General features: G+C 42.1%; 1 protein-coding gene across 1 annotated transcript in view; it reads left to right on the forward strand.

The window, feature by feature from the left end:
• Nucleotides 1–24,433, forward strand: part of DNER (delta/notch like EGF repeat containing) — a 321,811-nt gene that overhangs the window by 181,497 nt on the left and 115,881 nt on the right. Inside the window, exon 6 of the mRNA XM_027119344.1 lies at nt 15,908–16,061. Coding sequence (XP_026975145.1) covers nt 15,908–16,061 — 154 coding nt within the window. The remainder of the gene's footprint in view (nt 1–15,907; nt 16,062–24,433) is intronic.

Below are 24,433 nucleotides of genomic sequence, written 5' to 3' on the forward strand. Positions count from 1 at the left end.
CTTTCTTCCCTCAGACTGCCTTTTCCTTGTACTCCAAGAATAGTCCCAAGAAACCTGGCCCAAACCTGTGTGTCTTTTACTCATCAGCAATGGGGAACTCATTCTGTGCTCAACTTCCTTTCACATATGGGCTTTTGGAGGCTAAGATCAGCATTTAATTGAGGCACAAGCATGTGTCCCTTCCAAGTTCACACTGGAGGAGAATTTCTAGATCAGTGATAATTGTGCAGTTACAAACAGGCTATTTCCAAGTCAATAGAGGATGGAGAAACTGGCTTGGAAGGGAATGAGAGAGCTCTCCCTGGAATACAACAGCTGCTCTGTATGGAGAAGCAGAACAAGTTTACTGCAGTCCCCTTGGCGTCATCGCTGCGCATGCAATCGACAGTCTTCTCTATGCCCGTGGTTGGTTTCCACACGGTTCTGGGCAGAAGATTTGAGCTGTGTCTTAGCCTCAGACAGAGGTGACTGTGTGTTATGTGCAGGGACATTTAGGGCTCCAGTGTGGAGGGAGGGGTGCAGAGGATGCTAGTGTGATCATCTTCCAGGAGTCAGCAGAGGCCCTGGCAAATGTGGACAGGTCCAGAGCTGTTCAGAATTCAAAGGTCATTATTATGCAGGACATCAGAGCTGTCATTTACACATCTTGTTTTCACACGGTCACAACGCTTTGGCAGGAGACTGGGGAATACGAAGCACATGAACAGAAATACCCACAGCAGCTTATACAATATTATTTATATTTTCTCAAAATAATCATGCACGTGTGTTTAGGTCTATAGCTGTAGAGAAAGTTAAAACATTTCACTTTTCTCCCTTCCTTCTATCTCCGCATTATAATTCAATAAGTGTTTTCCCAGATTCGCTGGTGTGTTTTTGGTTTGTCTTTCCTATTAACCTTTTCCATTTCTTTATATGCTTTCTTCGTTACATTTTACCTCTATTCTTTTCTTCGTTATTATCTGGTCTCAGTTTGTTTTAGTATATGTTTCAGTGCTGGCAAGCAAAGTGTATCAGATAATCGCCATCAAGTGGTGTCAGTAGCAGAGAATTGAACAAAGTCCTAAAAATCAAGAAAATTAAACATTGATGCAAGAGGCATTAATGGTTAGTGGACACTAACATATTAAAGGAATGGGTTATATGTCATGAAAGCACCTGCTGAAGTGATGAAAGGACAGTCTGCTGCAGAAGTTTTGTAGGGGTCTGGAATGGAAGATGCGTGGGGTTAGTTAGGACTTGGATTAGGTTAAGGAAGGGCTGCTCCACAGGCCAGGGTCACAGACTGTGCGAACTTGTACTGGAATCTGGTCACCCTTCTTTTAGCTTGAATTGTTTTCATTGATTTTTAAACCAAAGTCTGATCTTCTATTTTAAGGATTTCTCCACACATGGAAGATTTGGGGGATAAAAAAAAAAGATATCCTATTGCGATGCCTAAAATCAGACGCAGCACCCTAATTTGACTTTTGCCTGAGGGCTATTTCAAGTTGCTAAAATAAATAATACATTCGAATTTATTTTAGCAACTTCCTTATTTAGATTAGTATAATATTATTCTTCCATTTCTATCACAAGAACAATTCATTTTGCAAATTAATCAAAAATACCGCCTTCCATTTAGCTTGGCTGAAATTCACCAGATGCTCATGAGACATCAGTTCCACTGCTGTTTCCTGGTGGAAAGGATCTTCCATTCATCATGTCCTGTGACATGACATTTTCCTCGCTGGAATTTTTGCATGGGGATATTGAGGCTCTTGGGATGACTTAATTTTAGTAAGGGTTGAAGTTTTACAATTCTGTAGTGCTTCCAAAGGTACCAGCATTTTAGTTTTGTTTAGATTGTTGAGAAGCCTATGCAGCCTTATTTTTATTGTCGTCTAGCTGGAGAGAGAATTCAAGGCTGCACCACATATCTGTGTGCTTGAAGAGAGCACATGGTGTCTGTACTCGGTCCAGGCGATGTCAGTGTGGGCTTCTGCGTCTGTAGAGACCATTCTGATGAAGTGGGAGGCTTTGTGGCCCGGTGGAGGCCAGTGGACACGGGGCAGTTCAGGAGTCAAGCTCTGACTCTGGCATTTACTGAAATGACATCACTTAATTCCCTAGAGCCTCAGTATCCCTGTCCGATATTGGGAAACATGAAATGTCCATATCACAGGGCCGTGGCGCATGGGAGACCTTGGGAGTAGAGGCCTGTAGAGGTGCTGGAGAAAATCCTAATGGAATTTAACATGGGATCCTATATGTGCAAGCATTTTGTAAAGTGCTTCGTAAATAAAAGGTGACATGGTACACAGACCATAAAAGTGGCATCTGTTGCCCCCATCGAGAGCCACCTTCCTGTGGCCCTTGTTGCACTTGGCATTTCAACCCTGTTATCCTTGGACGTCTCTGCTTCCCCTCATCCTCTTTTGAACTACCCGGGGATGCTTCTGGCCTATACAACAGATTTTAACTGACTTCAGCGGTAATCATTTGGGGCTAGACTCACGTTTAATTTCCTTCTCAGAGTTCTCATTTTAAAGGATAATTGTTGGGAGAAAGTTGATACTTGAGTTTTTGAATCCAAGTCACCAGCATATGCTCTACATACTAGTGTTTTCTGTTTTATTTTGTCTTTAAGATCTGTGCTGCGACCAGAGGGGTGCAGTTGGCCACAGAAATGGGCAATCAGCTGTTTGTTTTACTTCTTACCCATTGTTTCCAAGCTCTGCTTAGCTAAATGTATTTTTAATTTTGTGGTTAAAAAACAAATTTGTTGGCAAATACCAATTTTAGCCAGAAATACTCGTGAGTGTATAATTGTTGCCCAAGAGGAACCCTGATAAGAGGGTCTTCTAAAAAATAGCGAAACCATCGTTACCAGCCAGCAGTAGTAGTAGGAGATACTTTTTTTTTTTTTAAATTATGAGGGTTTTTAACTTCTGAACTGAAATTTTAAAAAAAATACTTTAAAAAATAAAAGTATAGCTAGACATTGGTACAATTTAGTTGCCTATTCTGGTGGACAGAATACGGTGGGCTAGGAGTGTAGACTTAGTGTAAGATTCAAGGATATCTAGGGAGGTCCCTTCATCCCAAATTTCCTTGACACACCAGCCTGGCGGGGATGGTCGGAATCCTGGTGTGTGAGCTTAATTCCTTGTAATAAAGGCATGATTTCCTGTTTAAATGCAAATGTCCCTGAAATGGTATCACATTAAGGTATTATCTGTCATTAAAACTGGAATAACTTAGCTTAGTCAGGGGCTGATTTTAGTAGGAGAGAGAAGAGTAGGTAATTCTAGAATCCAGCTGGAGGTGTTGGGTCTGAGGGGGACCTGGGTTTGGGGAGGTGAGATTTGTCAGCAAATCAGAGTCTTGTGTTTGGTTTTCAGTTCTTCCTAAGTTTAGAAACAGGGGAGGCTGGTGGCATTTGAGCCATACTTCTGAGACAGATGTTATGCCAAATAAAACTAGTTTTATTTTAGAGGAGTCTGAGAAGCCTTAGAAGTGCTCATCCGATGCCATAATGACCTTGAGCCCCATTCTGTAGCTAACGCCTATATATGCCGCTCTCAGAGAAGGCAGGAATTTGGGCTAGCTCATGGAATTCTTTTCCTTTCCAACACAAGCATTTAAAAATTATGATTAGAGAAAATTATTTGAGATTGGCTTCTCCACTGGGCACTGTCCTGTATGACAGCACTGCTAGGTGTATCAGCCTTCATCAAGCCTGTGCACATGAACCAGGAAGTGAGATTAAGGTTCTTTCCAGCACTTACATGAATCTGTGCCAGCCCAAGGATTTTCTGTGACATGGACATTTCATTACCACCCTCTGATGACGGCAGTCCTGAGGCTCTAGGGAATTAAGCATGTGATACCTTTCTTTTTCCAATAAAGAACCTAAACCTGATATCCTATTCTGAGTCATAAATGAATTAGAAAAGAAACTTCAAGCATCAAAATGGTTCAAATGTAATATACTAACCAAGAAATTGTTGGAAGGATGATATGAGCAGTGTTAGTGTTCTTACATTAAAAATTTGTATGCAGATTTTCTCTGATTCAGAATTGGAGGATTAAATTATCACCTAAAATAAATCGCTTCTTGAGAGTATTATAGATTAATAAAAACAGTTTGAAAGCAAGCAAGATTCACCTTGCCTGTGAACTTAGCTAATTCTTTTGCCATCCCTGAGTTAGAACGTTTGTTGAGTTTCTTTTGGAAGTTGTTAGAATGATTCTTTTCCAATTATCCTGGAGAAACACATCTCTTAGATATAACCTGCCTTTTGTTCAATGTTAAAATCATGAAAGCAGCAAACATTTAGTGAGATAAGATTTAATTAAAATGAATGATAGGACCTTCCCACATCTGCTGGTGTTACTTCAATTTGTGTGAGTGTAAATTCAATAAAGAAAAACATCCCTCAGATCAGGGACTCTATATAAAGGAAATCATTCGCAATAAGATGGAAAGAGAGTTTTTTCCCATTCAATACTGAAGAGATAGTTTTAGTTAAATGCCACGGTGTGGTGTCAGGGATCATATAATCAAGACAGACCTCTTGGAATTTAGGCTATGATACCAATAACAATAAGAAGAGGAATCTTGATTCATGTGTATATTCTCATTTCAGTAGGAGAGCAAGGGGCTGAAGAATTGCATGCACCCTCCATCAGGAAGGCTGAACTGATCCTTTATGCCAGCTCTGCTGTGGTTTACTTTCTTGTCTATTTGCAGTCTCTCTCTTCGGGTTGGCTTTGTGACTATCCACAAAAGTACGTAAACCGTAAAATAACCTATTAAGAGGAAAATAGATCTGAAGACCAAGGCAAAGGAGAATTCTAGGTCCAAGAGGAAAGTAAACATAGGTTCAAGTTATAAATGTGCAGAGGAAGGCTCACGTACTGGCTAAAGATAGGAATTGGGGATGCATGTTGGGTTAGCCGTGGCCCGTGAATGTAATAGACCATGTATGTGAAGGAGCCCAAAGGGAATGAGGATAAACAGGAAACGGGGATGGAAGATGGAGGGAAGAAAGAAGAAAGAGAAGCCACACACGAGAGAGATGTTCTGGGAGGGAAGCCATTGAATGAGTGTCCATGAGGTGGAGTTCTTCAGGTTTGTCTCCCCGTTTTGGGGTCTAGAGTGTCACATGGTGACAGAGGTCTTGAGAACTCTATGGGTTATCCCCAAAAGAACAAAAACTGTCACTCAGGAATGATCTATGGATAGACCCAGAGCAATCAGAATGTTTGAACAGTCAGGGCAGGAAGCTGGGGGTTCTCTATAGGGATCAGGTGCTGTACCTTTTACCTGGACCAGGTAGGTGCAAGTGCACCTCCTGCCTGGTCTCCACATCCATTTGAGCACCTCACCTTCCCTGTCTCCAGTATTTGTAAAGGGCCAGTGCAACCTGAATGGGAAAAAAGAGGTTGAGGGTTTTGATGATCTTACCCAAGCCTAATTTCTAATCTCCACTTATATATCCTGGTCCCTGAATCTAGCTTGTGATTTGGTTTGCTGATTTGCATCGCCTGACTCAAACAGGAACTGGGAAGAGGGGCCAGTCAACCACTTAGTCCTCCTGTGTCACTGATGCAGTCATTTTATCTGTAAGTGACTGTGCTGAACCCCTTTGTTATTGGATAGGTGTTCTTGAATATCTGTTGTATCATTGTAGATCTTACAACAGTTAAAATTTTAAAGCCAACAACATAAATAAAAGAATCTCTGGTTATAGCACATCTCCTTTCATTTTCTCCTATTATTACCTGAGGTCCAATAGGAAACAAAGTCATAAATAATGTAAATTTCTTGCCCAAGGTCAAAGAGATGGAAGAGCTAGGAATAGGAACTCAACAGGCAATGTAGTATTTTTTTCTTACTAAGCTACATGGTCGTCCGTGGTTCACTTTGACCGTAGTTTCTTTTACATAAAGGGGAGATCCTGGAACCAGATTTCCTGGGTTCACTTTTTTTTTTTTTTTCCGTTGGTACGCAGGCCTCTCACTGCGGTGGCCTCTTCCATTGCGGAGCACAGGCTCCGGACACGCAGGCTCAGCGGCCATGGCTCACGGGCCCAGCCGCTCCGCGGCATGTGGGATCTTCCCGGACCGGGGCACGAACCTGTGTCCCCTGCATCAGCAGGCGGACTCTCAACCACTGCGCCACCAGGGAAGCCCCAAATTTCTGTTGTTTAAGCCACCCAGCCTGTGGTATTCAATACTTTGTTATGGTACCCCTGGCAACCTAATAGGGAGAACAGGAAAGAAACCCACTAGGAGGTTGTTAGCACCTCAGTGTGGCATGGAATCACTTGGTGGAGGACAGTGGGGATTTATGGCTTATTTGGGACTGAAACCCAGGTCCATCAGATCTAAGAGCGGAAGAGGCCTTTGGAGATCAGCCCCTTCAGATTCCCACTCGGTGCATAAACGCTGCCCTCATCCCCTTTCTCAGAATGTCATTTGAACTCTGCCCCTCGTTCTTTGTAATTTAATTTCTCGCATTTCTCAATATGTTAAATTGTAAAACTGTCTTTACAATGATACCAAATCTGCCTCCCTCTGCCTCTGACTAGCAGTGTGACATTGAGCAAACTGCTTAAATTCTCCAATCTCTTTCCTCATTGGTGAAATAGAAACATCATACCGATCTTGCAAGACTGTTGGGAGGATTAAGTGAATCCTTACGCGGTACTTGGCATATGGTGGGGGCTTTCTTCAGTAAATGATGGTTTTGACCCCTGCCATGTCCCCACTGGCTTTCCATCTTTGGAGAAAGCTATCAGTGGTTTATCATCTTAGCTTTACATTTCAAAATATAATTCGTAGTGAGTTTTCCTTCTGAGGGAACTTGAAGAAGACGTTGGGAAGGATCTCTATTCTTCAAAGAATCCTTCTCATCAATAATTTATACATCAAAATGTCCATTTCATTAAAGCTTTTTCTTTATCATTTTCTTTTGATGTAGCAAAGGAAATAACTAGAAGGCTAAATTGATTTTTAAAATAAGAAAGTAGAATGGTATATCATTTACTTGTGGAATCAGGCTAATTTTTTTCAGGGAAGTGCAATAAAAGATGAGTTTTTAGTGACATCCTTTTTTTTTTTTGCGGTTCGTGGGCCTCTCACTGTTGTGGAGCACAGGCTCCGGACGCACAGGCCCAGCGGCCATGGCTCACGGGCCCAGCCGCTCCGCGGCATGTGGGATCTTCCCGGACCGGGGCACGAACCCGTGTCCCCTGCATCGGCAGGTGGACTCTCAACCACTGCGCCACCAGGGAAGCCCAACATCCATTTTTTTTAAAGTCACATATTACTTTTGTTAGTGGATTAGGATGTTGCAGCAAATAAATACAGAAATGTGAGTGAACTGGAGATCGAGGCTGATTGCATGGAAATCTTATGCCTAATTCCAGCCACACTCAGAGTGCTGAGAACACATAAGTTGTTAAGTTGCATGGATGAGGTTGGAAACTGCTTGTGAACATCTTCATTCCTCCAATCCATACATCCAATTTTAGAAAGAAAGTTTTTATAAAATTTCCTGAAAGACATTTACTTTCTTCACCCTTGAGCAATCAAGTAAACTACAAAGTCTTTTGGAAGGAAAGAGTATGGCTGTCTCATTCATTATTGTTTCTATCATTTAGAATTTAATGTTTAAGCCAAAGAAACGGTTTCTAGGAATTCATGAATGTCACGTCTTGCATTCAATGTTTAGATGATCTGCATGTTTCTAAGCTTACTTGAAAAAAATAAGCTACTACATTTGAAATTAATGAACCCAAATAGAAGAGCAATAACATATCTAAGACTAATGGGAAAATAAGATTATGAGCTATAAGCAATGAGAGTATGTTGTTTAAATTAGATGTGAATAATAGAACAGGGAGACCCAGCCAATGGACAAGAATCTTAAAAATGTAATTCATAACGAGCTTTCCTTTGAGACGGCTCACTGTGTTCCCAGCAAGAGGCAACAGTGTGTCTCTGTGGCTGGGCTCCAGGTGTTCTTGTGTGGCCTGGGCTCAGGAAAAGGCTTTTATAAGGACTTTTACATCATAAATAGAATTCCCAGATAGTCTCTTAAGTTTTATGTTAAATTAATCCTTTCTGTCTCTTGAAATACTAAATCTGGACTTAGTAAAAGGCTGAATTCTACGTGTCTGAGAGAACTTGCTGGACTGATCTTCTGACCCTTTAGTTACAGGCCACCTGTGTTTAAGGAAATAAAAATGTGCGCTATGGTCACTGCTTTCTATCAAGGTTTTAGTGTTTGTCAACTATGTAATTTCAGACCTGAATGACCACCTGCTGTGGTCCCTAGAGCTGGAAGAATAAGCTCTTGGCTTAGAACGACGAGGATGAGGCTTCTGTGGCCTCCATCTCCACAGATTCAAGGTCAATGCAGTTGGCATGATGGGACAGCTCAGGTTAGAATCTGACTAATGCTTCATTGTTTCATGAGTTAGACAGGATTCATTGCCTTCCTTCCCTGAAGTCCTCGTAGAGCAGTATAAGCACTCTGTCAGGGGGCTACAGAAAGCCCTTACTGGGGGGATCATCTTCACGGACAATTGCCGCTCCGTTAACCGGGAGCAAAACGATTCCAGAGCTTTGCAACGTTAGGAAACAGACTCTACTTCTTGACCCTGCCGTGTGTGGACTCCTAGTTTAGAGAGGTCTTCCGAATGTTTCCGCGTAGGCTCTGTAAGCAGGAATTCTCTCCCAGCTGTGGCCTGGGCTGGCTGTGCCCTGCTCATGACCCTGGCAGGCTGGGCAAGCGGAGAGGTGGCCACGCCTTCCTTTGGCCTAGGAATGGTGGAGCCTTCTCTTCAAGAAAACTGGACTGTTCAGAGGGGAATATGCTCAGTTATGTGATTCATATTGTCCACAGCGGAAGACACGTCAGTCCCTTAGGGCAAGCAGAGCTTTTCCTGGCACTCGGACGTGAAATGAATTTCTGGAGTGGGACTTCATGTACGGGGACGCGGTGATGTGCACACAATGTTCTCCACAACGTCCCTGCAGTAAATGCAATAGCACATCCCGCAGGGAGGAGCTGGACACAGGATGCTGAAATGTGATTCTAATGTTTCAAAGTTTTATCTTTCCTTTCCTGGGATTTAGCCAGACTCTTAAAATAAAAACAGCGAATTTTTTATTATGGGAAATTTCTACATGCATAAAAGTAGAGAGAGTCATTTGGCAAACTACCATGTCTGCATCGCCTAGTTTCAGCAATTATCGACTCATTAGCTAGAGTTTTGACCTTGCAGATGTTCAGACATTTAACTATGAATCGCCCAGATGTTGTTTGGAATCAGGCTGATCCGTGACGGAAGTTGAAGTTGGCTTTGCGGGTCTGTTAGGTGGGAGTGGCTTAAGTCATCTCCTTTCCATTTTCAGAGGTTTTGGTTTGGAATTGTCCTCCTAATCCTTGTTCCAGCATCCCCTTTAGCATGAAGATGTGGATGAAGAATGTATAAGTGGCTCTGATTCTGATAAATCACAAGATCATCAGAGGTAGACAGGGAAGTAGGAGAAGAGGACCCTTACCCTGCACAGAACTCTCATGCAGGTCTACCTTTAAGGAGCAGACTGTAAAGTCAGCTTTATTCAGTGAACACTCAAATGTCTAGTATGTATGCAGACATCAAGGACCTCCAATTCTGGTGAAGAATCGCCCAAAGTTTCCAAGTCTGTCCATGAGTGATTAGGCACTTTATGTACAAGAGATGCATTCAACCCCCAGGAAGGAGGTTTTTAGTCTATTTTGACACATTATTTGAATAGAGTTGGTATTTTTCTTAAGGCTGAAGGAAATTAGGATCAGTGAACCCAAAGAACAGTCAAGAGGCTGGTAGGGAAGACAGCCAGACAGCAAGGGAGGAGGTGGAAAAACTACAGATATCTGGAGCTGGAAATAAAATACTACTATCATTGGGGGTCATTTTAGAGTAAGGGTGAAGGACGTCCCCACATGGGTCTATGGTACCCATAGATCATCACGGTGATGATAGGATGATATGCAGCTGTGAGTGGAAAAGGACTTGGAATTGGATGACATTGTTTTAAGCCTTGACCTTACACTTGCCAACTGGGACACCTTAAACAATTTATCTGACCTCTCTGTTGAGTCTGTTCTCAACTCCTAAAATGGATCTGGGAATACCCACCTGACAGATGTGGTGAAGATTAAAGAGCTAATTCAATGTGAGCAAGCTCTATAAACAATGAGCTTCAGTGTCTAGTTGGCTGAGTTTTTTATGTTCACTGATGTCACTGGGACACCAAAAAGAGATGTATATTTTCTGTATACTTTGTTTAAGGGAGAAAGTAAACAAGAATTGCTAAATTCTGACTCTGAAAGAGAAAAATAAAGCTCCTCAAAAAGCTTCTCTCTCTGGTCTTCCCTGGTGGCTCAGTGGTTAAGAGTCCTCCTGCCAATGCAGGGGACACGGGTTCAATCCCTGGTCCGGGAAGATCCCACATACTGTGGAGCAACTAAGCCCACGTGCCACAACTACTGAGCCTGTGCTCTAGAGCCTGCAAGCCACAACTACTGAGCCCGTGTGCCACAACTACTGAAGCCTGCGTGCGTAGATCCTGGGCTCTGCAATGAGAGAATCCACCGCAGTGAGAAGCTCACACACTGCAACGAAGAATAGCCCTCATTCGCCGCAACTAGAGTAAAGCCTGCGCACAGCAACGAAGACCCAGCACAGCCAAAAAACAACAACAACAAAAAACCCTTCTGTCTCTGGGATGATTTGTTCATGACAAGTAGGCTTTACTGAGAGGTGAAAATTGCAGAGGATGAGACAGAAAAAGTAAGCTGGGACCAGGTTGCCAATGACCTGTGTGCCATGCGGGGGAATTTAGATTTATTTGTTCAGAAATTTGGCTCTTTATTTTGTAAAGGATTGAAATATAAAAATACAAGAAAATAAGTTAGAGTCAGAGAAAATATAAATTACAAAGTGATATCCTAGTTGGAAAGCGGAAACAGTCATATAGGTCACAGAGCCCTAGAGTGTTGTTAAAACTGAACTTCTAGTAGACTCTGAGTGTATGGCAGCCACATCAAAAAGGAAAAAAAAAAATGAGCAGTCGCATCATCTCCATCATTCATGAGGACAAAACGTCAGTTCTTATGACTAGTAACACTTTTAAATGAGTGGATTTTCTTGGGAAGGAATTTATAAATGAGGTAGAAAATGATGTATGGCCTATGCGCTCTTGCCAACGTCCTCATGGTAAACGCAGTAGTAGATTTTAAAGGGATGTTTCTTATAGGAGCCTTCTCTTCCCCTTCCCTACTTCATTTTCCCCACAGCATTTATCACCGAATTTATTATTAATCATTTCGTTTGTCAGTCACTCCCACTAGAATATAATCTCCACGAGAGAGTCTTGTTCACTTTTGCGTCCCCAGAACAGTGCCTGGCTCTTCCTAAGTGCTCAATATATATGGGTGAGTAAGTGAACGCAGGTATGACTGCAATTTTTTTAAGCTAGAACTTTTCAAAGTAAGCTTCCTACCGCTGTGTGAGAAAGTTTCATTACTGTACAAATGGAATATTTGACTTCAAGCTATTGAGAAAAACAGATTCTGCATTGGTTTTTAAAATTAATCTCTGAGGGTCATTTTTCATTTTACTTGAAAAAATATTTTTACCTATAAATATATAATAATTTTGCAAGGAAGTCCCTCTCTGTAACTTAGCTATGCTACTAATTTTAACTAAGTCCATTTTGTCTCTTACGCCAGTTAACTCAGTTGGGCATAGGTTACTGCTATCATAGTCAGTGGGTTAAACTCAAGGTTGATAGAATAGTTTATACATCAGTGATCAAACACAGGTTTTTTTTTGTTTTTACAATAAAGACGCTAAAAACATAGTTTCCTAATAAATATTTATGGCCCCTTTCAAGTCAAAGTCTTGAAGCTATTTAAAAATCCTTTTAATATTATAGGAAAGCTCTTCATTCTTAGAAAGTAGACTTTGGAAGAAATCTAACTCTATGGACAGCATGACACATAATACGCAAAGATTTAACTAAAATTTTATGGTCAAGAGTATGTAAACATTTGTTAATCTTCTTCCTCATTCATCAGTCAAAGTTTTAGAATCAATTCAGTTCTTTGCTTGGTCAAAAGCAATTGTTTCAACATTTTCTTAAGGTTTCTTTCAAGCTTCCTTCTTAAAACAAAATGCGCGGCTTTCGTTTTATCTTTCAATTCATTCAACTACACTTCAATTTAAAAAGAAAGTATATATATATATATAAATTCAATCAGTGCTAACTGAAAGACATTTGATTTGGGGCGTTTAATAATTTATTTTCACAAGTAACATATTTTCCATGGAACTTGCCAGATGAATTATATGCAAAATATCCCCCAAATGACCAGAGAAATTTATCTGAAAAATGGAATGACTGGATACAAACCAAGTAATTTTTAGTGGACAGCTGCCAGAAATAGTCACATGGAGTAATTTACTATGATGCTGAGGCCCGGTTTGGAATTGTGCCTGCTGGGTATGCACAGCTTTTACGTTCAAAGGCAATCACAGCTCTGCAGATGCACAAGGGGCTCCAGACAGCCTCTTGCAAATATCAACGTTGTGCACTGTTGTCCATTTGAGCAAGGACAAGATTTTCCTTAGAAGAGAGATCTATTTTTTAATTTTTATTTATTCATTGAAGTATAGTTGAGTTACAATGTTGTGTTCTGGTGTACAGCAGTGATTCAGTTAAACATATATGTATATGAATATTTTTTTCATATTCTTTTCCATTATGGTTTATTATAAGACATTGAATATACTTCCCTGTGCTATACAGTAGGCCCTTGTTTATATATAGTAGTTTGTATCTGCTAATCTCAAACTCTTAATTTATCCCTTCCCCACCCCCTTTTCCCTTTGGTGACCATAAGTGTGTTTTCTGTGTCTGTGAGTCTGTTTCTGTTTGGTAAATAAGTTTGCTTGGATCGTATTTTAGATTTCACATATAAGTGATATCATATGGTAGTTGTCTTTCTTCTTCGGTCTTACTTCACTCAGGATGACAATCTCTAGGTCCATCCATGTTGCTGCAATGACATTATTTTGTTCTTTTTTATGGCTGAGTAATTTTCCATTGTATATAGGTACCACATCTTCTTTATTCATCTGTTGATGGACATTTAAGTTGCTTCCACGTCTTGGCTATTGTAAATAGTGCTGCCCTGAACATTGGGGTGCATTATCTTTTAAAATTAGAGTTTTCTACAGATATATGCCCAGGAATGGGATTGCTGGATCCTATGGCAACTCTGTTTTTAGTTTTTTGAGGAACCTCCATACTGTTTTCCATAGTGGCTGCACCAATGTACATTCCCACCAACAGTGTAGGAGGGTTTCCTTTTCTCCACATCCTCTCCAGCATTTGTTATTTGTAGACTTTTTAATGATGGCCATTCTGACCAGAGCAATATAATACCTCACTGTAACTTTGATTTGCATTTCTCTAATAATTAGCGATGTTGAACATCTTTTCATTTGCCTATTGGCCATCTGTATATCTTCTTTGGAGAAGCATCTATTTAGGTAGAAGACAGAAAAGGAGTTTCCTAATTACAAGGCTGCCTTTCTAATAGTCCTTAATGAGCTTTTCCCAGCTTTCAACTACAAAGTCTATACAAACACACAAAAGGGGAAAAAACTCACAGCATCAAGAAAAAAACAGATAAGAAGTCAACTATTGCTAGAATGCAGAGGGAACTTCCGTTTGCCACAAGGAGGTATGAGATGATAGAAACAGAAGGCAGAAAATTTACCTCTAACTTAAGTAGAAAAAGCCATTGCTTTTATTCCAGTTGTTCTAGTTTCTAAGATATAATTGATGAGTGTGTCCTTAAACCAAAGAGGACTTGATTATGCAGTTTATAAGGATGTGTCCTATTCCCTTAACAACAACTACAACTTCAACTAACAAAAGAAAGACACCTACATAAAATCTGGCTCTTTTGGTTGAGCTAAATATCATGTTTGACTGTCCGGCTTCTTGGTTGGTTGCTGAGGTCAGAGTTCCATCCACTCCTGGTTTAGTCACTTGTGACAAGGGGCATCCTCTTATGGTGTAAACTATGATCTCACCATGCAAGGGACAGCTTTTCTTAGAAAAGGAGTCTGTGGGTTTGGGCAAGTTAGATGGAAGCCATAGAAATATAACTACAAATAGAATGCAGCCATAAAACAATTTTACCTAATGACCTCTGTGGGTTTTCCTTCCAGGAATGTAAGGAGTCAATAGTAGGGAATTTAAACATTCAATTCACATACTGATAGGTTAGAGATAAAAAAGGTAATTTTTAAAAATAGAAGCTAAAGTGGCATTTGATAAAATTTGATCATTGTTCCAAGCATTCTACTTAGTGATCAATTCTACAAACCTCCCTTTGAAATCAAAATTATTCTGGATGTGCCACCAGTGTAACCATGAGGACTAGAGAAGAGAAGGTGACATTATCATGATTTGCAATTGATGTTCCCTTTGTTTTTTGCGGGGGGGCTTGTTTTATCCGAAAAACTCAAGAGAATCAACTAAAACCTCTGACCTGTAATGAGAGCCCAGGGTGATGACAGGTAACATAACGTTATCACTTTACATGTCAGTAATAATCGCTAGCAAGTATCATGGGTATTCCAAGAAAGAGGTGAGGAAAGGATCTCATTAGCAATAGCTACAAAGAAATCTAAATATTCAGGAGTAAATTAATCAAGAAATGGACAAGAAGTATAAAACTTGATTAAGAGACAAAAAAAATTAAAGAGAAGAAGACAACCCTTTTGTTTTTTAAGAGAAAAGACGTTATGTAGTGCTTGGTGGGGGCGGGTGGGTACAGGGTGGGATCCTGAGTTAACAATACCTGGAGGAGCCCAGAGAGTCTCTGTAAGATCAAGGGCAGGGGGCTGGGTCCCCCACCGCCTCCAGAGGGAGGGAGGTAGGCAGGGCTGGGAGAGGCTGTGGGCGGGGCTTTGAAACACCTGCCTGATGTGTGGGGCTTGGGGAGAGCTGGGAAGGGTGCTTTGGTCTGTTTTGTTTTTATTTTTTTTATGCAGTAAGTTTTATTTATGCCATTCTCCTTTGCTTCCTCCTCTCCATTCTTCATGAGAATCTGCAGTCACATCTACACAAGGCTTTGGAGCCAGATCTGTGTTTTTTTAGATGCATCACCACCCTCAGGCCAGCATTAGGACGAGAGCAGGAAGGCTCAGTTTTATTTGGATTTTACAACTGCCTCAGAAATGAAGCTTCCAGTCAAATGCAGTTCTCTGGGTCTGAGTTATGGTCTTTTACTAGTATAACAAACCAAACCAAAGTCCTTTTTATTTTCCCTTACACTCAGGTCACCTGCGTGGCTGCACACTGAGCCTCATTTACGAGTGGTTTGGTAAATTCTCTCAGTGATCTGGAAGGGTGGGCCCCGTGCCACTTTTCATGATGCTTTTGTCGCAGGCACTATCTCTGCTGAAGGATTTCGTTTGGAGTGACATCTAATTTAATGACTGTAGCTCAATATATCTGCTCTGGCATAATTCTCATTTCCATGTCAGGTCAACAAAACTCTATTTTTTGCTGAAAATAATTATTCTTTCCATTTATGGTTTAGGAAGGTTGAAAACCATTGCGATGCATATCAATAAAAAACATGTTTGAAATTAAACTGTAAAGAAATAGACTATTTTTTAAAGCTATGATTTTAATCAGATCATGATATAAGTGATACGATTAAAATACTTAGTGTTGGTATAATTATAAAAATACGTGGTACGTTTGAACTTTGAGTTTCACAGTCAACGCACACATTTTAGGGGACTCAAGTAACATACACCATATGTTTGTGTTTTAGGCAACTTTTTCGTGTAACTGTGATGATCAGTACACGGGTACTTTCTGTGAAGAATTTGACGCCTGCCAGAGGAAACCCTGCCAGAACAATGCAAGCTGTGTTGATGCGATTGAAAAGCAAGATGGGGGCAACTTTACCTGTGTTTGCCTTGCTGGTAAGGTTTCCATAGTTAATAGTTGCTATGTGTCTCTCTGTAGAATAGACACTTATTAATTAAGGATGGTTAAGCATACATCGTTGGACAGGTGACTTTAAGATCTCATTTGGTTCCATCAGCCCATGCTGATGGGAATGGAGGAAGGAAGTTCCTATGGGGATAAACATCATGTTCTTTGGCTGGCTTTCTGATGTTAGGATGCTTCTGTCTTAGCATTCCACCATTTTCGTTCTGGACTAATGATATTCCTGGTCAAATAGAGGCCTGGATGTTTCAAAGACAGTTCTGCAAATATGTACTGAGTGTGGGCTGGCGCTGTGCTGAGTGATTATGCTAAGTAACTTAAGAAGAATTTAGGCTAAACTATGCAGGGTGTTAGGTGATGCCACCCAATCCTCTCATTTGTGTTCATTTCCTTGTGTTCATGTGTGTTCATTATTCCAAGTTCTTGGAACACCGTCCTGCACAATGGGGCAAGTCTTTAATATTCCTTGGTTAGTATGGGGGATTCATTGATCTTACATGAGACTTTCAGATCCTCGGAGCACAAAGCGTGCCTCTTAGGAGAGGGCAGAGGACAACAGACTTCTATTCTCTGGCAGTCATCTTACTGACTTACTGCTCAGCCAACTCGGTTATAAACCCTCAAGGAGCAGGAGTGGCGTTTTATTGGTGAACATTTTGATACAGCTGTTTTGATGCAGCTTAAAAGCAAACACCAAATTACTCCTTTTTTATTATCAATATCATGGAAAACTGGCATCATCTTTCTTTTTCCATCTCAGCCTGTTGCCAACATCTGCCACTGGGCAGGGATTCAGGGTGATGTAGGAGCTGGGGATGGAGTGAAGTGGGAGTTGGGGTGATTAAGTGCTCATTGTAAGAAGCAAGGCCCATCCATGCAGAAATTCATAAACAAAAAAGTGAAAGTCCTTCACTCATCCATCCCAGCCCAAACTCTATAATAAGGGTAGGTTAATAGTTTGATATATTTTTTCCAGACCAGTGTGTGTATGCGTGTGTGTGTGTATTTCCCATGCAGATCAGATGATTAAGTATTTTTCTATATATTTAAAAAAAGTGATCATAGTATACACATGGCTCTACAACTTACTTTTTTCAGTGTATATTTACCAGTAGATCATACATATCTTTCCGTGTCAGTACATATGGGGCTACCTTATTCATTTTAACAATTACGTAGCACATCTCCTAAATTTGTATCTCCAGGTGAGACTACTGCCTACTTGCCATCTCCATTCAGATGTTCCAGGCCACCTTAAGCCCAGTCATTCCAAAACTGAGTTCATCACATCCCCAGCTCCACACAGCTCAGCTTCTGGTGTTCCATCTATTTCTACAAGCCAGACATCTACAGGTCACCCTAAGTGACCCCCACCCTCTGTCCTTTCTGCCTCCAAGTGTTCTCCATCTTACCACCAAAAGACTTTGCAAATCCCCCCACTTCTCTGCAGCCCCACTGCCACTGCTCCCAGGCTAGCTGCCTTTGCCCCTTGTCTGTGTAACTGAGATAACCTCTCACTCTTTCTCTGTCTCCTCTTGACTGTGCTGTGCCCTGGAACCAGAGTGATCACGCCAAAGTGAGCCCTGGCTTTCGTTATGTCAATGCCCCCAGACTGTCCATTCTCCTCGGTGATTATTTTCCGGTGCCGATCTGATGTAGTTGCTTTCCCATTTAATCCCCTTCTTCCCATCGCTCTTGAGATAAAGACCAGAATCCTCATCCTCTTTCTCCTCCGTGATCTGTCGCTCACTCACCTTTCCAGCCCCATCTCACCCCACTGCTCACCTTGCTCTGGGACCAGCTACCTTGGCCTTTCATCTCCCTGCCTGCATGAGCTGCTGCAGGACCACCTCCCCGTCTCTGTGCCCGGACAGCGCTCTCTGCTGCCTCCCTTTTGCCTGGTTTCTATTTTGGACCTTGTTCAATGCCCCCTTTCCTTGGGACGTCTCAGCTGAATGCTTCAGTCTAGGTCTCCTTCCCTTTTCCTCTTTCATAGCTGGGCGTTCCTTTCCTTCTCAGCCCTCATCTGTTTGCAGTGGATGTGTACACGTGTGATTCTTTGATTCCTGCCTGTCTTCCCCCCCAGAGTCAACCCTGTGAGAGCAGGACCTGAGTCAGTTCCGTTCACCATTGTGTCGCACCGTGTCTGATGAACCCGGGACGCTCAATGTGCTGATGAGATGGATTAATGAACGAGTATGAACGTGGCCTGATGTTTTAAACCACTCCTCTATGGATGGGTCTTTAAGAGAGTTTCAGTTTTATTTCTCTCTTATAAGTGATGCTAGGACGAATAAAGATCCTTCTATAAATAGCCTCAATCAGGGCTGGTAGTGGAGCTCGTCACTGTTAGGACTGAAATGATTTGTTTGATATTTTATTCAGGTCTGTTCTCAGAGGAGATTTCTCTAGTTTTAAAGGAACTCAGGTGCATAGAATTGGAATGACCATAATGCTTGGTTCGTGATACTCTCTCATCTTGTCCATAGCGTGCTTTTCTATATTCACTTAGCTATTTTAATACGCAGTAATCACTGGTGGAGACACCACCAAAACCGGAAGTTCAACCTGATGACTAACCGTATAGTCTCCTCATCAGCCCATCCCTCGGTGTCCCTTCCCCATCTAGAGCCAACAGTCACCCTGAATCTTGAGTTGATCCGTCCTTTGTTTTCCTCTTTATATGATCTTAGTATTTACATGGTTTTTTTTGTTTGTTTGTTCTGTTTCTTTTGCGGTACGCGGGCCTCTCACTGTTGTGGCCTCTCCCGTTGTGGAGCACAGGCTCCGCACGCGCAGGCTCAGCGGCCATGGCTCACGGGCCCAGCCGCTCCGCGGCATGTGGGATCCTCCCGGACCGGGGCACGAACCCGTGTCCCCTGCATCGGCAGGCGGACTCTCAACCACTGCGCCACCAGGGAAGCCCCCTTTTATGTCCTCTTTAAGAAAATATTTTCCTTCCTAAAGATCTAAAAGATATTCAAGTATATTTTCTACCAGGCATTTGAAATTTTTGATTTTCAGCGAAGTATTTAATTACTATGAATTTGATTTTTGTATCTATGGTTTGAAATTGGGATATTTTATCTTTTACTCTAACTTTATTTTTCTTCTTCAGAGATACTCCATTTCTTTAAGTACGTAGTATATGAAACCTTTACACTGTGCCCCCTTCCCTAGAAAGCAGCTGCTAGAATTTGGAATGACTGGATACTTTATACATTTTTAACTGTGCTTACTCTCATTTTAGGCATTTCTGCACTGTCAGTGTTTAACCATTGATTTGAAATTTCCAGAAGCACTGTAAATTATTTTTTGCTTATTAGTGGGGAGAAGAATTTCACCTCTGTCATCTAAGATGATTTAATATCCTCCACGTGGATAGCACCTCCTGGCTTTTTCTGGGTGTCTCCAGGTGGCACATATAGACATACAGCATCCTCCTTGGTTCTTCTAATAACAACAGTAACAATAAAAATAGTACTTTGGCTTTCAGTTAGCTTCAGGAACAGAGAGTTGCACTCTAAGAATTGGATTTTGATAATTAGACTCAGGGACAGTTTGGTGATTTCCAGTAAGTTCATTAGAACGGTGCTGGAAGCTGAGATACGGCAAACAGATCTTGATTTACAAAGTGATCATCTTTTATTTCTTCTATCAAAACAACAAAACTATAACACCACATTTGTAAGTTGCTATTGTTTTAATAAACGACTTTCTAACAGTTGTTCTTCAATTTCCTGAATATTACAGGTTTAAATCTATCCAGTTTTCATGAAATAACATACAGTTTCATTTTAGAGATACATACCTTTGTATACTGGTCACAGTTTAAACAACTTTACATAATCTCCGCTGACATTTACATCATGCTGTTTTCTGGTTCTTGAATGGCATAGAGTTTGCATACAGTTGTGCATCTGTGAGAAAACCCTAGCACATAAAAGAAATTCTTCCTTGTTTAATAGAAATGTAAAGCAGCTAGAGAACCACAGCAGCTATTTAAAATCTTTTCTGCTCTCCTTGAATCTGTAGCTCTGTCTTCATCTCTCTCACCTTCTACTTTATCCAAAGGTGACCTCACATCGGCTGGGGTCTCTCAGCCATCCTGTTTCTATCAGGGTCTCTCTGACCTCCAGTAGCAACTTCACTGGCCTTTCCTGGAACTGGGGCTGTGGGATTCCTTCCCCCGTAGCCTCCATTTTTCCTCATGCTCTAGGACATCCCAAGCAGAGGTAGAAGAGATCTAGGAAATCTGGTGCCTAGCTGTCTCTTTGCTCAGCTACCTCCTGACTTGTTCCTGCAGTTCTCTTAGGCCGGTTTCTACTTTATCAGTTCCCACGTCCTGTGGGAACAGCCCTTTTTTCCCCTTTTATAGAGCATCTAGCTCTGTCTCTCCATCTGCTTCTTTTTCCTTCTTAACATTTTTTTTCTTTGGCTGCACTCCACAGCATGTGGGATCTTAGTTCCCAGACCAGGGATCAAACCCGCACCCCCTGCAGTGGAAGCCCGGGGTCCTAAACCACTGGACTGTCAGGGAAGTCCCTCTCCACCTGCTTTTTACTGTAGTACACACACACATGCACACGTACACACAGACGCGTGCACACGCTAACAGCTAGTGTGTATTCAGTGTAACCACGTGCCAGGGCTGTGCTAAGTGCCTTCCGAGGCTGCGCTTTAGAACAATCTCCCAGTTAAACACTCTAAATTATCCCATTTTCGTAGAGGAGAAATCTGAGGCACAGGGGATTTTGTAACTTGGCCAAGAATATTAGAGGGACGCTCGACTGTCGTCACACACCAATCCCCAAATCTCAGTGGCTTCCAAGCAAAGGTTAAGTTTCTGCTGTGTCGTAGTTGGATGAAGGCACTTGGCCTCCAGGTGGTAACTCAGGGATCTGGAGGGTCTTGTGTGATGCTCTGAGACGAGTGCCTGGACGTGTCGTTATGTCGCTTCCGCCACATGCCGTTTGCCAGAATTTGGTCCCTTGGTCCCTAGAGGTTTTGCCTGGGAAGAGGAGTCGGTGTGGCGAACATGGTCTCCGCCGTGCCAGGTGCATGTGCCCATAACTGTTGGGGCTGAGGTTTGAACCCAGCTCCTCCGCTGGGCTCCCAAGCCCATGTTCTTGGTCATTTTATTACACTCTTGTCCTGTGTGTGTAGCCGCACTGCGAGCTGAGGACTCTCCTGGTACAAACATGTGATTCAAAACCATGTCATGCTTTCAACTTTCTCATATCAAACAGGACTCTCCGTAAGTGGAGAAATACTAGGCCATTTTGCCCCAAAGCGGGGACTGGATGCTTGAAAAGAGGCATTTTCTATTTAGTTGAGTTCTGAATGTCCTTGAAAAGCTTATGTTCCCATAGGAAAGCTATGGGAAGAACTGTTTCCAGGTTAATTAACATCAATTAATTGACCTCTGAAGCTCCAGATATGTGCCTAAGAACTCTCTAGCAGTGGGAAGTGTGCTTCCTGTTGAAAATTTATCACTGTGCTTTCATGTTTGCAAGTCTGATCATGAGACATGATCTTGTTTGACGAATGAATGAATTCAAGCCAGGTTCTTGTCACCAGAGAACAAAACTTCCACAAGTCTTCACAGAGATGTTGTCTTGATGCAACACTCATTTCTCTCGAGAAGAGAACGTTTCTTGGAAAGGAAAAATATTATTTTCAGCAAAGAAGCTTCTGCTCCAGATTTGCTAATATGTTGATGTTTTGCTTTAATTTCTACATCAAATGCCACTACAAAGAGGACTTTTGAGTCATCGGTAATCCAGAAATATATGAATGTGGTGTGTTGGAGGTTGAGTGAATTAAGTAATAAACTCTCTGCTGTAGTTTCCGTTTTGATTTTTACTACAATTTCTTGGAAGCAGGAGGTGACTTTTTTTTTTAAATAGTAAAACACTGATGTGTCATGTACATGTGTTGCACAATATAAGATGAATTATAGATTATGGTCAATCCAATTTCTGTTTTGGGAGGAAATTTTTATCAAGGGTGATTGATAGTTTTCTTGGAATTTTTGGCAATACTTTCAAAAAGAAGGGGGCTGTCAGTAGCACCAAATACCGCGGATGAATCTAAGAGGAGGTTATTGACTTTGGCAACAGGTTTGTCCAAACCATTGGTGGCCTCCTGTTTACACTGATGTGATAAGGGTGCCTCAAAAGCTTTGAGGTCTCCCTAAAAGACTTCATACGGGGACAGAAGCAAGGGAAGGTGGCTGGGAGTTACCAGACACACTGAAGGGCAACACCATATATGGAGATAGTCATAGCCGCTCGGTTTTCACGTGGCCTAGAAGCTTCCCAAGCGACGCTGGTTGGCAGTGACCAGGTGACCGGATATGGATGGGCAGGATGTGAGAATCAGTGAGTGGCAAATACAGACTGCTCTAAAGATGACGTTAGTGGCACAGTTAGTGTGCAGAACAGAATTAGAAAGGTCTCTTTTATATTATTTTTAAAAATTATAACACAATTTAATAGCACAGGCTCTGGAGTCAGAATGTCCTGATCACAAGGATAAATCTCACACAGTGAGAACTTAAATGTGGGCTGTTTCCCATCACCCCACTATCATACTGTCCAGTTCAGAATGAACTTCCTGGAGACCCTGCTTGCTCCCTGAGGTTACACGACCCCAGGTGCCAGAGTCAGAAGACCTGGTCCCGTCTAGACCACTACCCGTCCCACTTGACCACAGCCTCTGGAGCCAGCAGTCTCAACCTGCTTCCATCCTTACCGTTTTCTAGCTGGGCTCCTTAGGCAAGTTGCACAACCTCTCTGGGCCTGCTTCTTTGACTTTGCAGGGACTTGGCAACAGCCCTCGTCACGGCTGGTTATGAGTATTAAATGAGAAAACAAGCTCCAATTCTGTTGACACATGTCTCCAGTACTTAGCCATGGCACCTAGTAGGTGCTCAATAAAGATTCATTGAATAAATGAATGAATAGAATAAGATGAAATTCCATCCGAGGCATCCAGATGTATATCGAGGACTGGATTCCCTTAACTCCCCTCTCTGCCTTCTCTCCCCAGGCTTCTCCCTGTAGCACGTGCATTTTTTTTCCTTTCCACATCAGATTGGGGCTGGCCTGAGGGCGGCACTGCTGTGTTACATGACTCTTTATTTCTCCATCCCCTGTCAGTGCCACGCCTTGTGCTTTGCTCACAGTAAACGTGGAATTTAACTTCTTTAATCAGGATTTATTTTATAAAAGCCTTCTAATTTCAAGAGTGTAATTTTTCCTCCAAGGAGCTATTACTTTTTCTGAAAAGAATAGCTGTGATGCATGTTCAGAACCACCACTGCCAAAATATTATGTATCATACGAAGCACTTCTCAGCTTCAGAGCACTTCGTTGTTCCAGCTAATTGTTGATTTCAGCCTGTTTTTAAAACTCATCATTTCTGAGGTCAGGGGAGTGCAGCCTGTGTTCCCATCCCAGCTTTACTATTTTAAACACTGGGTGTGGCTCAAATTAGCATCAAGGTGCCTTTGAGCGTGAGTTAGAAATGGGTCAGCTCCTCCTGGAGGTGAATCCCGAGTAGAATTTGCAGAGTCCCTACACCCAGTCTCGCTCAGCTCGAAGGGTGAGTCCAGTGGCAGATGAGTGCAGGTTTGAAGAAATGGGTTAGTTCAGTTTCAGAATGGAAGGAACCTCGGAACTGCCTCTGTACGTGCAGTGGCGGGGGCGGTAATGATGACTGCATGAGGGTGGAGGATGTGACCAAGGTCTATAAGCTCACGGGGAAAGTCAGGCTTCTTCACGCTGTGTCCATCTTTGGGTCAAAGTGTGTTTACTGCAACATTCTCATGGTCTGTGAATTTTCCACTAGTTATGAGTAGAGCGGGAGGTATGGGCATCTCTGGCGGGCTATGACTGCATGGACCGTGACGCAGAGAGAGTGCCAGTTGAGTCCAGGGGTCAAAACAGAACTGTAGTGTGGCCGGCCTTGGATCCAGTCTCTTCTACTTACTAACTGTGCGACCTTGAATCGCCCTCCGCACCTCTCTTGGGTTTCCTCATCTTTAAAATAAGGGCTTGTTGTGAGGATCACTGATGCATTCAACAGTCATTTGTCAAGTGTCCACTACGTGCTGGGTATTTTCTAAGTGCTAAGAACCCCACTGTGAAGTAGCAAAGACCCTGTGTTCATAGAGGTGGTGTGTTAGTGAGGGGATGAGTCAACAGTATGCACGTGTGTGTTCTTTGGTGTGTGTGTGTGTGTGTGTGTGTGTGTGTGGTCAAGGGAACGCATCATGGTGATAGATGCTAGGAAGAGAAATAAAATACAGGAAAGAGATAAAGAACTGGGAGTATGATTG

This window comes from Aethalodelphis obliquidens, unplaced genomic scaffold (genome assembly GCF_003676395.1).
Source record: "Aethalodelphis obliquidens isolate GAN/ISIS:26980383/991018 unplaced genomic scaffold, ASM367639v1 scaffold2, whole genome shotgun sequence".
Lineage (NCBI taxonomy): Eukaryota > Metazoa > Chordata > Mammalia > Artiodactyla > Delphinidae > Aethalodelphis > Aethalodelphis obliquidens.